This window comes from Amia ocellicauda, chromosome 10 (assembly GCF_036373705.1).
Source record: "Amia ocellicauda isolate fAmiCal2 chromosome 10, fAmiCal2.hap1, whole genome shotgun sequence".
NCBI classification, from domain to species: domain Eukaryota; kingdom Metazoa; phylum Chordata; class Actinopteri; order Amiiformes; family Amiidae; genus Amia; species Amia ocellicauda.
This window is the reverse complement of record NC_089859.1, coordinates 216579-232683: the sequence shown is the minus strand read 5'-3', so window position 1 is coordinate 232683 and position 16105 is coordinate 216579. Positions and strand designations below refer to the sequence as shown.

Here is a 16105-nt window from a genome sequence, read left to right as displayed (position 1 = left end):
CTGATGTTTGATTGCAAAAGCCTACCCTATATCTCCAGGTGCATCTCAGCATGGGCAGGGTGATGGAGGATGGTTGTGGAGATCATCTAAGCTAATGCAGAGACCTGAACCCATAAGAAATTGCTCCAGAACCCTTCACATTCTTGTTTGTTTTAATGTGATTAATAAAAACTCATAAAAACCCATGCATTATCTGTGCCTTTCAACAACTTAGTTCCGGAGTTGTTTGTGTTGAAACCTCCTTGGTCCTCATGGTTGACTCTGTGTTTTGAAATGCATGACCCAGCAGAGGGACCTACAGGAACTTTTGAATTAATCCTGAAATTTAACACAGGTGGAGGCCACTTCACTTGGTGTGTGATTTTGAAGGCAACTGCTGACACCTGAGCTAATTTAGGATTGATAGTACAAGGGAGGTGGACACTTATCCAACCATGCTATTTGAGTTTTGATTTTTAATTATTTCTCTACACATTTCTACAATATGTTTTCACTTTGGAAGTTGTGGGGTAGGATGTGTAGATAAATTAATTTTCATTTCAGGCAACAAACGGTACAATATTTGAAAGGGGGTTTAGACATTCTAAAGGCATTATAAACAATTCAAACATAATGCAGGAACCCAGAAAATAATTACCACTACAGAAAATGATTTTCAACACACTTATCAAATTGATAATCTGAAATAATAGGTTATTAAATGGAAATTGCAACCTCCTTCTTTACATGAGACACAATACATCTTAACCCATCCTTTCTGGTCTGGTCAAAATCTGAGCTAATATTCTGTCTGGGCTCTAATTCATGCTACAGTGACTTTGCTGGCAATGACAATAAGAAAAAAAGAAAAAAAGCCTAATCACACATAAAACTGAACGTACATCAATTTGGCTGCACCTATTAATATCTGTCAATTATTCCACATTCCACTTACATCTTATAAAATGAAATCCTTTTTTTAGATTTAAATACTGATTGATCTTGCATGGAAAGCCAAGATAAGAGCCTCTTAGAACAAATCTAATAAAAGACAAAGATTCAAATATGCTAAGAAAGATTAAAAGATACCTTAACTTACACATCCAATAAAGATTCATTTTATATATATATATATATATATTTTTAATTTTACGTTATTTCCAATGTAATTATATAAAATGACTGAATATCAAATAACTGTCCGCCTTGATTCAATTTGCTGTTTTTATTTTTTTATTTTTTTTTTTTAACTGGTCAGACACGACTTTGAACGGTCTGATTAGATCTCAGGAAATCACATCTGTGGGAATCTGGGAGGTTTTAAATGAAACGCACTGAAAAAAAAAAGAGATAGGGAACATGCAAACACTAATGAATTTTTCATTGCATCAATAGGGGGAACAAACTCAATTTGCAGATTCTCTGGCATGTGGCATGTTCATGAACTCAGATCAACTCGCCCAGCAGCAGCCTGTATGTGGACTCAAGTCAAAAGCAAGGTTTGCAAAACACTGGCGGCTTCATTTACAACCACAAAGGCTGCTCAATCAATAGTGTTAGTGTGCAACTAATTACATCTCCAGAGTAATAATTCTGGACTCCTTAATTAGTGCATGGCACACAAGGACTCAAACAGCATTAGTTGTATTATCCAAGGGCAGAGACCACATGTTTAAAGAATCGTAATGCTAGTCCACTAACGCTGGTAATAAAGGAGGCTGGCCTCAGCCTGGGCAAACAATTCAGTTCTTAGTAGGCCTTTTGTGCGGGTGCTTGAATTTAAATCTGTTCTCTCAATAAAAAAATAAAACATGCATTCCTTTTAGATTAACAATGTTTTCCATTTGTGTGAAGGACAAGTGCTTTCAATGTTCTCACTGTTTATTTGGGGACAATGTATGTTCCTCATAACCCTGAAATTAACATATTTAATGCCTTATCCATAGACTAAAGATGAAAAGGGCGGACCTGGAGTATGATTCATTATACAACGCCAGTGTTTTATTTTTCCAGAACTATGGGTGAAGTGATTCATCAAGACTTTGATACGGAGAAACCGTTAATGTTCCTGTCATGTTTGGCCAAAGCTGCCAACTTGAAGAAGCTTCCGTCAACAAAGTTTTTAAAAGATTGCACCATGCTTTGTTTATAATCGCATAAAAACCCCATGCAAAAAGGAAATGCCACACAAAGGCTGTTTCGAAAAGCGAGGCAAGTGAGGTGCTTTCCTTCACTTACATACGCACAGAGATGTTGAGAACGAATAAGAAGGCTTACAGAAAACAACAAGACATAATGTTCAGAGAATGCCATCTTCTGGCTCCAACGGCACAACCTTTTGCTGACTCTTCATTGACAGTTCTCAGCAGATCAAAAGTACAACTTGACATTGAAACGGCTTACTGATAGAAGGGTTCACATCTTCACATGTGCGTGAGAACAGGAAATTACGGTACACAGCACTGTGGCTGTCTGCAGCATCTTCAGGGAAAGTACTGTTTATAAATTACATGCTATAATATACAGTGACAGGTACAAAAGGATAAATATTAAAATAAAGTTTGAACTATAATAGTAGTTTAAAGACATCCAACACAGCATCTATACACAAGTACTTATTCACGTTAAAAGCTAAGTATACAGAAACATTAATTGCAGTATAGTTTCTGTGATGAATCAACAGTACAATGCTGGTCTGACTGAAGCTTCCTCAGTATGCAAGGAATCGAGCAAATACACTCTATTAATACTCAGTGCCCTATAGCTAATTTATGGATTCAAGAAGATGTCAGACAAGTCCATTTGATTCCACTCTAGCAGCAGTCAACATGTTAAGATCTGGTGACAGGACGGCCCGAGGAGACGCACAAGACGTGTGCCATTCTGTTCACATCAGTCTGCAACATAAGCAGCACAATGGACTGGAGTAGCTGTCAACAGCTGGATGCACTTGGCCATTTCATTGTAAAATAAGGACTCAGTAGCACTTTGTGAGCTATAGAAATAGTTGTACAAATAGAAATGAAGCAAATTCATCACATACCTCAACCTGTTGACAAATTTGGATTAACTTGGCCATCTGGTTTTCTAGCTCTCCGTTCCTCTTTACCAGGTTTGTCAGGTTGTTTTCAAGTGTTTGCTGTTGGGGAGAAAAGGAAGGATGAGAATGAGAGAAAAAACAGGCCAAGAAAAAGCCAGCAAAAGGTGGTATTTTTCTATTTTGTGGAGGAAAGAGACATTGCAGTGTATATATCACAACCTTAAATCACCAAATAAACATTCACATTGATATTTCTTTCCACAATGATTTTAACAGCTGTCTGCTTAATGCAGGTAAGAAGATTAAAAATGATGCCAGCCAGGGTATTTGACAATGTTGTGTATTACTTTCAGCAAATGTTTTATTACTCATTAACCTTAGATAATCGCTTTGACTTTTAGTTTGTCACATATTTCACATAACTTACAGTATCGCAGTAAAATAAACATTGGAGTACAGAGGGAAATTACATCAAGCAGCAACACATTAGCTATTTTATCCAAGGGCACCAGACCAGATTAAGACTTGTCAGAAAAATACACATTTAATATGCCTTTTGTGTCTCAAGGGGAGAAACACACAAAGTGTATAATTAAAATTACTATCAATATAACTTTATAAGGAATTCCTGGGTCCTCTATGGTGTCTGCTTGTGACACAGCAAAAGAAAAACAAATTAACATAAAAGTACGCGCTTGCTCTTAAAGATTTAAGGTTAACTGTAACAATCTCTGGCAGTGGTTTTCTGTGCCAGTGAGAGACTCGTGTCAGGCAACACATTTTGGAGTACATTTCTTACTGTTAAATCTTTAATGAGTACAAGAGTCCTTCAGCTGTACTGCGTGTGACTGCTAACTGTAGCCCATAATCCCCCAAGTGAATGACATCACCCTGGTCTCAAGGCCCGTTTTCCTGGATTCAACCTACATCCCAAATTTTGCAGTCTAATGTTCTGTATATGTAAGAACAAATATTCCCAGAAGAGATCGTCAGGCACAGATCTATGAATAGCCTTTCAAGCTTTTAATGTACAAGACTTGAAAGCCTGTAATATATACGTGTACAGCGTCCAGCTCTCCCAAGGACAGTCGTTTCATCCCGTGGCCCTTCATTCGGCGATACCATAGCAACAGCTAAAATATTTAACAGCCAATTAAGGGTATACTCATACAAAATTAAACATTCGAGCTTGAAACTCCAGTTTCCAGGAGAGAATATAGCACATTACGCACGTGTGTGTTTTCCCCGTTAGCGTGGTTTGTCTACATGAGTTGTCTAAGTGTGTTTGAGAGCTGCAATGTCAAAATCGAGGTTTAAACAAACATTCACTGCTGAAGAGGGCACAGTGGATTTACCTTTCTGTTGTTAAATTTCACATCTAAAAGCCGTTAAGTGTAGCCTCCATGTTCAGACTTTATTATATGTCTATATTTTTCAGTTGATTGCGCCAGTGATGTACAATGTTTTTTTTATACTACAGGTTATGTTTTGTTGCATTCTCAGATCAGATATTTTGGTGGTAATAGTTCAGTAATACGGAAAATAATCACAATACAATCACTAAAAGTGCACACAACTGGATACGTCACGACTTAGTGACAAACTCATCATAACACTGACAGCAAGCATTGCATCTTGTGTACTTTTATAAAATAATAGTGTGTTGTAGCAATCAGATGATAAGACGTCAATGTTTTCTTATTTTTAAACAGAATCTACCAGATTCACCACAATCAGGTTCTGTCTCGCATTGCATTTGTTTGGACTGTCAGCTGAACACTGTCATATATGTAGTCGTACAGAACAAAACCCACACTCCTTTAAAACATGTCATACACGTGTCAGAAAATGCGTGTTTACACACTATGCAGTCACACCTGCCTGTCTCCTTAACTCCTCCCAACTGCTCATTACAATTTACTAGGACACTGGACAGTGATTTAACAGGCAACCTGTGACTCACCGCTGAGCTCGTGTTTGACGCGTCCATTATAAGAGCTTCAGAAACACTGCCAGAGATTCACATGAAAGCCCCTCTCTCTCTCTCTCTCTCTCTCACTCAACAACACTCACTAACACACGCACTCGCACAAGCCAACAAACCCTCACCGGACAGAAGAGGGCCGTTTGCAGCACGCTGTCCAGTATCTAAACCTGCTCTCACTCTGGGCCGCCTCCAGTCCTCTACCCCACAACCGGTCTCACACCTGCAAACTAAGAGGACCGATCGAACTGTACCCCGCACAGCAGCTCACCCAGTCTTCATATTTCAGGAGGCTGGAATATTTCCTGCTGTCAGTTTGAAATGCACCCTGGTTGTACAGGGACAGACAGGTTTGCAGTAGATTATTAATTAAACCATTTTTCAGAACATTATCATTTATACATCAAAGGCAGCTGGGGGAAATCAACAAGCCCACATTCAGATATCCTGCTGAGAGGAGAATTTGAAATATTTCAGCTGATAAAGGTTAGGGAGAGGCTTTGTTGTGTGTGTGTGTGTGTGTACATATGTTTTTGAAGAGGTGAAAACAATACCACAGGCAGACTCTTCTAGCTTCCAGCAAGGTGGCGTTAGCTGATAGCCAGTGGCCAACAGAAACAGAAATTAAAACGATCTCATTATGCCAAGCCCGACTTCAAACGAAGGAACAGAGAAACTCGAGAAGACAGAAGCTGTTCAGAGGGATTTCAGTGGTAAGGGAAGGCATAACAGCCGAGGAATGCTTTAATAAGGGTTCGTTCTCCAGACACTGCAAAATTACAACATGAAAACTGAAAATGGGTAATGAAGCTAATAAAACACAGCTAAATAAATGACAGCTCAGTATGCCTTCAATACCCCACACCAGATAACACAGAAGCCACGCTGTATATGAACCATGCAAGCTTGCAAATTACCATTTTTAAGCTCCTGCTACAATCTCGCAAGCCTTCCCTTAACAACAGAGAGTACAAATGTTACACAAACGTGAGGGAGAGGATGAGCGCACAGATCTCATTCAACTGCACAGAGCCCAAGCATCTTACAATATCCGTGGGCCAGGGTCATGCTGTAATGATGTCAGATCGAATGAGCCCTGACACATCCGTCCTTCCCTTCCAGAGCACTTGGCTTTGCACTGGAGAGACGCATTCCAGCTCACTGAGGTCTCTGCACAATCCTGCTGCACAGATCAAATGATGGGGAAACTCTGGTTCAGTTCACTCAACTGTTGCCTTACCTTTCCTTTAAGATTCACTCGATTCTAACAAAATCACCTCCAAGCAAAGTGAACTATCTGTGCCCATGTAAATGATGGAATTGAAAATACAATCACTGTGAACTTGTTTCCAAAACCCAATGCTCTTCCCTTGAAAAGAAGGCTCCATCTCAAAGATTTTTCCCACAGCCTAAAGTTCAATTACCCCACTATAGTAAATGCATTATATGGTTATGTGTGGAAAATGTTGAGCTGCAGCCCCATCTGCTTTGCTGCATCAAATCCTAAGCATGCGTGTTTATTTTAAGCTTAACAACCTGATGTCAAATATTCCTTGCCCTGTGGGTAGAATTGAAAGCTATGCAGCCTAAGTGTCCAATAATCATCCTAAAGCAAATAAAGCAGGAGTCAGGTTATAATTTAAATGACAAAATGTGCAGTTCCTGCTTTTGAAAATGTGAGCTTTTTGTTTTGTTTTCTTATTCAAATTCTGTCGCTGAGTGGTTCTTCAAAAGAAACCAAAAAATAAAACTGCAGACAAAATGGTCTGAAGGAATCTGCCTTTTTTTGTATTTTTATAAAGAAAAAGAAATGCTGAGGATTTGAAAAAAATATATAAAAAATAAATCACCTCAGTATTCGTGCCGTATGAAGATTAATAACAATATCATACTGCAACCTCCTCCGATTGTGCGGTACATCATTCAGTAGTCAGGTTTTGTAGTGGAAGACTTTTCTGTAAGGATAATACTCCCACTGCACATCTCTGGGGACTGTACAACTATTTGCATTGGAACAAAAATAAAAATAAAAAGGTGCAGAGATTCAATTAAATTGTCTCAAGGTTTTAATTTATTGATTCTTCTGTAATTCTATATCCTTTCTAGTGTGTTAAGAATCTACAGAATAAACTATTTAGCAATCAATCCCAAACCTTTTTTATATAATGTTGCAATGATTCATGTAAAAAGTATCTTCTTTTATGAGGTTTTACGCATAACAGCAATGAAGGAAAATTAATACATTTCCTACTCCATTAATTTTTCAAAATCATTCTTCAAACTCAGCATAATGGTTATTCATTCTTCAGTCAATTTCAGTCATTAATGTTTTCTGCGTTGTTCTTTTCACGGCTTAATACTTCGGTAAACACACTGTGTATTGAGGCAGGTTGAATGGCAGTGAGTTCAAATGAACCAGATGAGACAACAAAACCACAGATAATTTACTTTGCCAGTCTCCCTTTTAATTGGTATCTGTGGTGCATAACACTCAGTTATCTTAACTTAATTACAGACATTATTCTGGTTTTGGTAACCGATCACCACTGTTTTAGCAAGGTGTTGTTAGATACTCAATGTAATTTTCATATCACAAAGTAAGCAAATGTAATTCCCCTTTACTCTCCAGAAATACTTTGTCAGCTTATAAAGTATATATTGTAGTGACGTGTGAGTCACTCAACACTGGAGACTAATCAGTCTAATCATCCCATCAATCGTCATTTCAAAATCTTCTTTCAAAGGTGGTTTAGATTTAGATCTAGGTGGGAATCTCATCAACTCATTATTTGTTCTATAGTGACAGGATCAGGAGTTTGCTAATGATAAATATAAACAGGCCCATCAGAAATGCATACATTGATATAAAAACACAGAGAAAGCTGTATGAGTTGACAATTTCGATTTGAAATACATACATAAATAACTACTTCAATAAAGTAGACCGCTATGAAAATTACCCCTTTGTTATGAAACCGTTTAATACCAAAGATAATCCTGTACGTTTGTTTACTCTGTGCAAAGATACGTACACATAAACAGGTACACTAAATTGTTATCATAAATAAGCATCCTGGGGTCTTTCACTTAAAATAAATGCACTCAACCAATAATTGTCCATTTACAAAATCTCAAACCCACAACTCATCAATCCAAGAGGCGCGTCGGCCATCCTTCACAGTGTTCTTTCTGTTTGTGCGCTCTCTTGTGTGTGCGATTCACTGCATTCAATGGTAGCAGTTTGCATTGCAGTGTGAAAACCAGACAGCAAGAGCAGCAAGGTCAGAACCCATCACGGTTCAGAAAAATCAGCCCGGACAGAGACTCTGCGAGCGATCTCCACATTTCTTCACTGTGGAGGATGGTAATGATTTTCACCTCCAAACACAACAGTCACCGGCAGCCACCAGTCAAGAAATGCACTCACTACAAATACGCATTTCCTCCTGTTCCCACACCACCGACGTTTTAATAGAGCTGGTTCTGTTCCAGTTCCGAGGGAGTTACGGCCAAGCAAGGGCCACTGACTCGGCACAAGAGCTGCTTTCTACGAGCCTCTCTCATGGAGGTTTAGTGCAGTGAGCAGAGTTCTGTGTACTTTATTAATCTTCTCATTTATAAATAAATAAATACCATAATAAAAAATATATCCCATAGTTGTGACCGGCAGCTATTACTGGTGTCAGAAGCTATTATCTTGTGTGCAGAGTCACCGGTGGAGAAAAACAGCATCCTGGAAACTATTATAAAAAAAAAAAAAAAAAAGATAAAAACCTCTTATCAAAAAAAAAAAAAGGTGCTGGTCTTCTGCAATTTATTTATAACAGTTATTCCCTACAGATTTGAAGTAACTCGAACAAGAAAATAGAAGAGGAAAATTAAATCCAAAATTAAGTGAATTTAAATCGAATCCACATTTTCTTTTCAATATTTCGATTATAAACCCAAAGAGGACAGACTGAGAGACAAGGACCCTCGATGATTGTGTTTACCAGAGCAGCTCAGTAAATTTCAGTCTGAAACTACCCTAAAACAACCGGATAAACTCTGGTCTACTGCATCCTCCTGGCCATCAGTACTTACAGGACCAGTGGACAGCTGCTTCTTCACTGTCCATTTTGATAAAGCTCTAGACTTCCAGAAGATTGACTAGAACATAGCCACGTATTTACTTTTCCCTTCATAGCAGTATACAGAAACAGAAATTATATGACCAGTGAAATACACACGTGCACATACTGATTTGTAATTCTCATCTATAATGTTGATCGACGGCTGGGCAAGGGCATCTCTGGACTCGGTCACAAACTAGCTTGGGGCACCTTTACCCAGCATGCTCCAGGATACATTTGTGATCGGATGTAATTAAGTCCAGAAATGGGAAGGGGGTGTAGGGTGGCAAGAAAAATAAACACCTGACCTTGGTTTTCAAGTTGGCCATGTCAAAAATGAACCTCCCAACAAGAGCCAGCTTCACCCCAGAGGTAGAGTTTAGTGCCGCAGTACCAGCGTGGTGCTTATTAAGAGGAGGAGTAATGCACTTCTGCCAAAATAAAGATTTACTTCAAATGGTTAACGGCCGACTTGGGCAATGTCATGAAAATGTGTCTAACATACCCTGTAATGAAAATAATCATGTGTTTAGCAAGTACGATTTAATGTGAAAAGTATGTGGATGGAATTTCTCTGGGAATAATCGAGCCCTGAATGGTGGGGAAAGGTCTTGCCATCTTGCCACACATAAACCAGAAACTATTTCCTCTGTGCCAGGGCTGACAGCGTCCAATGCTCCTTAATCTAAGGACACTGTATTCTGTGGCAGACAAGAAAGGTTCTTTGTTGAGGTCCCTGGTGTCTAGAATAATAATTAAAAAAGATCCGAATCCAGATTTGCAGTATTAGATTCATCGTATTATAAAGGGTTTATTCAAAAACGATGTTGCGGAAATGAACCAAGGTTCACCTTTTGTCAGTCAGATCGGTCCTTTCAGATAAGCAAGAGAAAAAGGGTGAAAAAAAGGTGACTATTTTACTACCCAGGAAGCTGCTTTTCATTTAATTTGTGTAAAATAATGATCTGTGGGCTCAGACAGTGTGGCCCGTCTCTCCTGTCAACAAAGTCATTTAAGAGCAGCATATCAGATGAATCACACGGCCAGGCACTTGGGGACAGAGATGGTGATTTAAGTGCAACTTATTTCCTTGGAGCAGCATGGCTCATATTCAGATACCCGTTGCAATAGATTTGACAATATTGCACCGGCAGCTTCTGCCTTGTTAGGAAAACATGAAGCTGCTTCATGTCAAAATAAAATACAGCCAGAAGCCGCCCGGAGCACAGCTCAATATGATGTTCGAGGGGAAAGAGCAACTTTCCAGATGTAATGGGTGAAGAATGCAATGTTGTCAAAGCAAACAATATTCCTCTGTATTTTTTATTTTCTGTTGGACTCAGATTTTTTTGTCATGGTTACATAGGCATGTTACTTAAAGTCTAAATCTAAGGCGGGACTTTTGACAGCTGCTTGTCACTGGGGAAATGGTGATTAATATGCTGGTCGTGAAGCCAGGGACACTTTAGATGTGAAATGCACAAAAGAACAATGGGTCCTATTTTCTTTTCTATTTCTGGGATGACAATTATAAAGACTGTAGAAAGTGTGCATTTTTGCAGATTGTTGTTATTGAAAGACAGACTGCTGATTTTAACTACAGAAGATTTTACCAAAGACTGAATAAGGGATAAATAATTAACGTGTTAGATTGAAGGTTTTCCACTGAAGCCAATCAATCCATTCGACTGGGATGTTCATGGCTTCAATTAGTAAACCAGAGAGCCTCGTGGGGAAGAAACACAGCTGGGGACACATCTTAAACACCACTGTGCTCTTTGAATGGCTGTCAGACATTAGTTATCATTTGTTAGTTATTAGGCAAGTTATCTATATGTTACAAGACAAATATAAAATGCAAAAAACAAAAGCATTACTTATAAGCCCAATACAAAAGCAATCATTAGATTTCTTTATTACTGGATTTAGATTGGCTGCAATGTTCAAAGTTTTTTTTTCTGTTTATGTCAAAACCTAAAAAAGGGGACAGCAATTCACCATTAAGAATAACCTCCCCTCTCTGTGATGTGAGAATTCCCCATCAGGTTCACACGTCTGTCGGCAGGTTACCAAATAGTTTTCTATTTTGTGCTGCTGTATTGAAAACATGTTGAAACTACATACATGCTGATCTGACATTTAGACATTTTTGACAACAGAACAAAGCATCTGTGTCAGTCATAGCACTGGATATTAGCTTTGGTTTTAAATGTGAAGTGCATACTTTAGCACATGCTAGAACTGTTATGGCAAATTAGCGATCATAAGTAGGAATAGGAATGGGACATAGATATAGATAAATAGGGATTTAACACAAAAGTGAACCAAAAATCCTTTGTAAATAAAAAAAATCAACAAGCCAATTCGCATTTCCCATTCATTAAAAGGTAGGATTGCGTTCCTGAACGCTAGAATTTGTCACAGAATTTAAAAACCCATTCAAATACACTGCAGACATTCCTATGATGTCACCCTTTGACCTTTCCATTGATTCAATCTATGAATCGTATACTTGAATGTGGCTTTGAAGAAAAGGGAGGTGCAGGGCAAACGTATGGTTAATTAACAACGCGGGGCATGCAATCTGCGTGTTTTCATGGTGGGTCTGTAGAACATGTTCTCGGTGCTGGAGCAGAGTTGGTTGTAGCGAATAACCCTCGTAAAGAGGGAAAGAGACCTTCACTAAAGCAACGCTCGTGAAGTGAGGGGCGCCTGTACGACCAGAGAGAAAGAATGGGGAAAAAGAGCAGCCCTGCCATCAATAACCCGATGTTTTTTGCTAGGCCTCAAGGCTTGTTGTAAGAGAATGGAGGGACAACAATAACACTTCACAACCAGACCCTCCTTCCCTGGGTTTTTCAGAGCTTCTCAGAAGGACATGTAAAATGTACAATACACTGACTGCATTAAAATAAATCCTGTGTGTATTCTGCAAACAAGATTGTACCTCCATCGCACTTATGCGTAATCGTATAGTGTTTTCTTGTTGTTGTTGCTGAATAGAAGATCTGCCCGATTTCTTGAAAAAGGCTTCCTTTCCCCCAAGAAAACATCTAACGATTGTTTTTTTATTTAAAAATTTGGCTGAAGGCCTTCCTCTGCAGTCCAACTTTGTGTACTTCCCTTTAACTAATGAACATATTCTTTCAACTTCTTTACCAAAGGCATTCATGTAAATGAGTATATGCATTTTTTAAAGCTATACTGAAAATAATTAAACTTCCTCCCAAAAAAAAGGCAACAAAAAGCACATTTCACTGCTTGAATGTCTTAAAGGGAACAAAGCAATTTAAAAACAGCAGGCACAGTTAGGACAATGTTTTCTTTTTATGGATGAATGTTTTATATAAATATAGTATATATAAATTATATAATCTCTGATCTCACAAGATTTAAGATTGTATGCTCTTCCGTACTTTTTTCCTATTCTGATGATTAGGTCTGGATGGTAAATAATCCAATGGCATGCGAGATACCAGCCTGCTTCCACATGGGCAACGCCACTGGCCTGGAGTCTCCGACAGCAGCTCCGTGTTGCTCAGAGCTCGTATTTCTCTGTGCTGGTTGTGGAGTTATAGTTACACATCGTGATTCTGTTCAGCTGTAGAGTAAAACGTGTTTCCCTTAGAAAAAAAACACCTACTTGCCTACAGGCTCCTGATGAAGGCTATACACCTAAAACATTCATATCTATATACATAAATATATAATTCTCTATTGGGATCCTGCAGTCCTTAAACAGAGCCAGCGCTATCTGAATGTTTGGCAATCTGAGCGCAGTCATGATTTGTGTGAATTGTTATTCTGAGGGCAGCCTGTATTTGCTGTTCTTCTTTTATGGAGGAGAGACCCGTGAGTCGATGCTGGAGGCACTTGCTGCAGGTCCTGTTCTTTGTTTTTATCGAGGTGTATTGCATCTCAATCAGGCATGTTATAGAGCTCTATAGCTCTGAACTTCAGGAGGCTTCAAACTCATATTCGCACATTTCGTGACAAGCGTCTTGTAAATAAGTAAATAAAAATAGCATCTTAAAACCCGTCTCATGTGTATCTAGAAGTATAACTGGCAATGCATGACAGACTCAAATACAGTAACCTGACCTGTTTCAACAAGTAAGGAAGTCGTGACTCAGACTCACATGTGAACATGGCATTCCCGTAGTGTTTACTTGCTAGGATCAGAGAATAGATACGGCCTGTTTATCAAGGCCTGTGAGACTCGTTCACACAAGGCTTTCACACGTGATGGGAGCTTTTTGCACACGTTTCACTAATATAAACAATGGTACATTTTCTTGACAGCCAAGTAGACTCTTGGTAAAGAAAAACACCAAGTTTTGTCCAGCTTTGTCGAAGACACACATTTACATCTCTTACTAATCAACCTTAATATAAATATTACCAAAAGTCTTGTCCAACTTGTGTATTTATTGAAAATGCTACATTTCCTTTAGCATCAGACAATAAAGCTTGTTTTCCGTTCACAGCCAGAGGAAACTCATAAGGAAAGCCAGTAATCTAGCATTGATTCCTGTCTATACAGTGGAATTTTGCTCCTGAGCTGTAGAAGCAGTGCCGTCGTTTGTCCATTTTTTGTCTTGGTGCTGAGTTTCACCGGGTTTTCGAATCCACAGGTCAGTCTGCAGCATTCAAAGATTTTCTTAATACAAAAGCCTCATCTTTTTTTTTAAATACTCAAGTCACAAGATGACTACTAATCCTTCTCCAAATCTGAACTGCCTATGGGTACCACACAATGAGCTCAAGAGCATTAAAGCACTTTTTATCTCTAGCAAGTTGGACAGACTTTGAGAGCTCACCCAGAGACGCACCGATCAGATCTGTCTGAGAGGAGACAGGCCGAAAAATTCATCACGGAGGCTGGACAAGCAGCTCATGTTGCTGGCTCTACAGGCAAATCTGTGCACGGTCACAAAAGCTCTCTGAGGCAAGGTACACAGAGGAAGGAAAAACGCCAATTTCCCTGTCAGTGGAAAAAATATTAGATCTGATAGCGAGGAGCAAGAGCGAAACACAAGTTAGGGCATTTATGAAATATTTATAGAGCAGTCAACTGTTCCCACAAAGGGCACACTGGCCTCAGGACTATCAGAGCGCCGTTAACCCTTTCTGTCTTTAGACCACGGCTGAGGGAACGGGCGTCGGGATGTCAGAGCCATCTCTGTATAGCTGCAATTTCCATTTATTTAATTAAGTGGCATCAAGGTGCACATCTGAATAAAGGATCTCATTCTGCAGAATTTTATGAATGAATAAACTTTTGAGTATCAGCCTCCATGTTTCCAGTCCACACCTGGCTGCTTGTGTTAAATACTATGAGATATTGAATATATTTCAATCAAGATGTATTTATAATTGTATTAAGTCAATCATTAGAGCTTGGAGCTTAGATGTTTTGGGATCAGTATTTCAAATGTGGTTTTATTTTATTCCTGTGATATGAATTCTTCAAGACTTCTGTTTTCATTATGTTTTTAGCTAAAGTGTTTACTTAATTATTTTACACATTTCTGAAATGTGTAATTTTTTGTAGACATATCACAAAAACCATCACACCTGGAAGGATAATAAATATACCAATTAGGCAAATGAAGACGAATCAAATTCAACTAGGTTATTTCACGTTTCAGCTGAGAGGGGTTATTTTTTGTTTTCTATTGAACAAACAAACTTATATTAAACTATGAATATAGATTACAAGTATTTGGAAAAGGGGAAAGCATATTTATATATGTATTTACATTAATAACCCTAAGTCCTACCCAAATGGCAAGATTGCATTAGAAATAATGTAATGTAAGAGCGGATCCAGATTTGGTCTGCTATGTTGTAGTTTCTGGAAACTAGTAACTGGAAATATACACAGATTTGCAAAAATACAACTTTACACAACATGGACGGTGTGTTTACTTATTTTATATGGGAAAACTATGGGAACACACCGTGACGCTATAGATGTAAAGGTCCAATGAACAAAAGTTAATGTGAAGATATCAACCAATGTGTCAGTTGTCTGTAGAAGATGTACGATTCTATTATCTTGTGTAACTTTTCTGCAGCTCGGTTTTTAATAATTTATCAATCAGAAATTCAATACAATACAATACAATACGATACGATATGACCAATTCAAGCAGGCACGTCTCAGCCGGGACAGCTGCTCTCTACCGCGCGGACAGTCCTGCCGAAACCTTCGGTAATCACGGTGTTTAGTGTTTAGAGTTGGATGCGTTCTGTGCTTCTGTGGGCTGCCTGTGCAATTACACTGCTACAGTAAAACCCAACAGAGTGAAATAAATCTTTACAACAGTACATTAAATTATACATGGAGTAAGATGTAACATACATACATATCTACCTGCATTGAAACCATCAGTCTCTGTGCAATTCATCTAGCTTATCCAGGAATATCATATATTATACTGTTATTATTATTAACGACCATATTTACATGCTTTACATGCAGCTATCCGATGTATAATGTTACCGGTCAGTAACTGAAATAAACAGAGCTTGCAATTACTTCATATGCTGATCACAAACTTTGGAGTAGGACTTGTTTAAAAGTGACTGTTGCCTTCAATCAAATTTACTTGTTTATTTTGTTTATGATCCACTACAAAGAGAATCAATCAGTCATCTCTTGTGCCTCATTACATGCGGCGAGATGTGCAATAATGACATAAACAAAACAAAATGTGCAGACATCAATGAGAAGCCGTGATAAAAAATTAAACAGTGCATCTAATAAGAGTTTCAGAGCAGCCGTGCGATTTGTGTTTGAGAGGTACTTTGAGGACAGGTATCAATGTTTTGTGTTGTTCATGTTGAGCCAGGTACAGGACTGTAATGCTAGAGAGCACTGCATCGGAAATGGGAGAACTGCTTGATATCAGGAGTGTCGACCACAGAGAACACTGATATGGACATATATAATAAATCTCTGAAATGCATAAATTCATTAAAACA

General features: G+C 38.5%; 1 protein-coding gene across 5 annotated transcripts in view; it reads right to left on the bottom strand.

The window, feature by feature from the left end:
- The window catches only part of mid2 (midline 2), a 156470-nt gene that overhangs the window by 32445 nt on the left and 107920 nt on the right, over window positions 1-16105 (bottom strand). For all 5 annotated transcript variants that reach the window (XM_066714645.1, XM_066714646.1, XM_066714648.1 and 2 more), the window contains one exon: window positions 3023-3118. In XM_066714645.1, the coding sequence (XP_066570742.1) occupies window positions 3023-3118 (96 nt within the window). The remainder of the gene's footprint in view (window positions 1-3022; window positions 3119-16105) is intronic.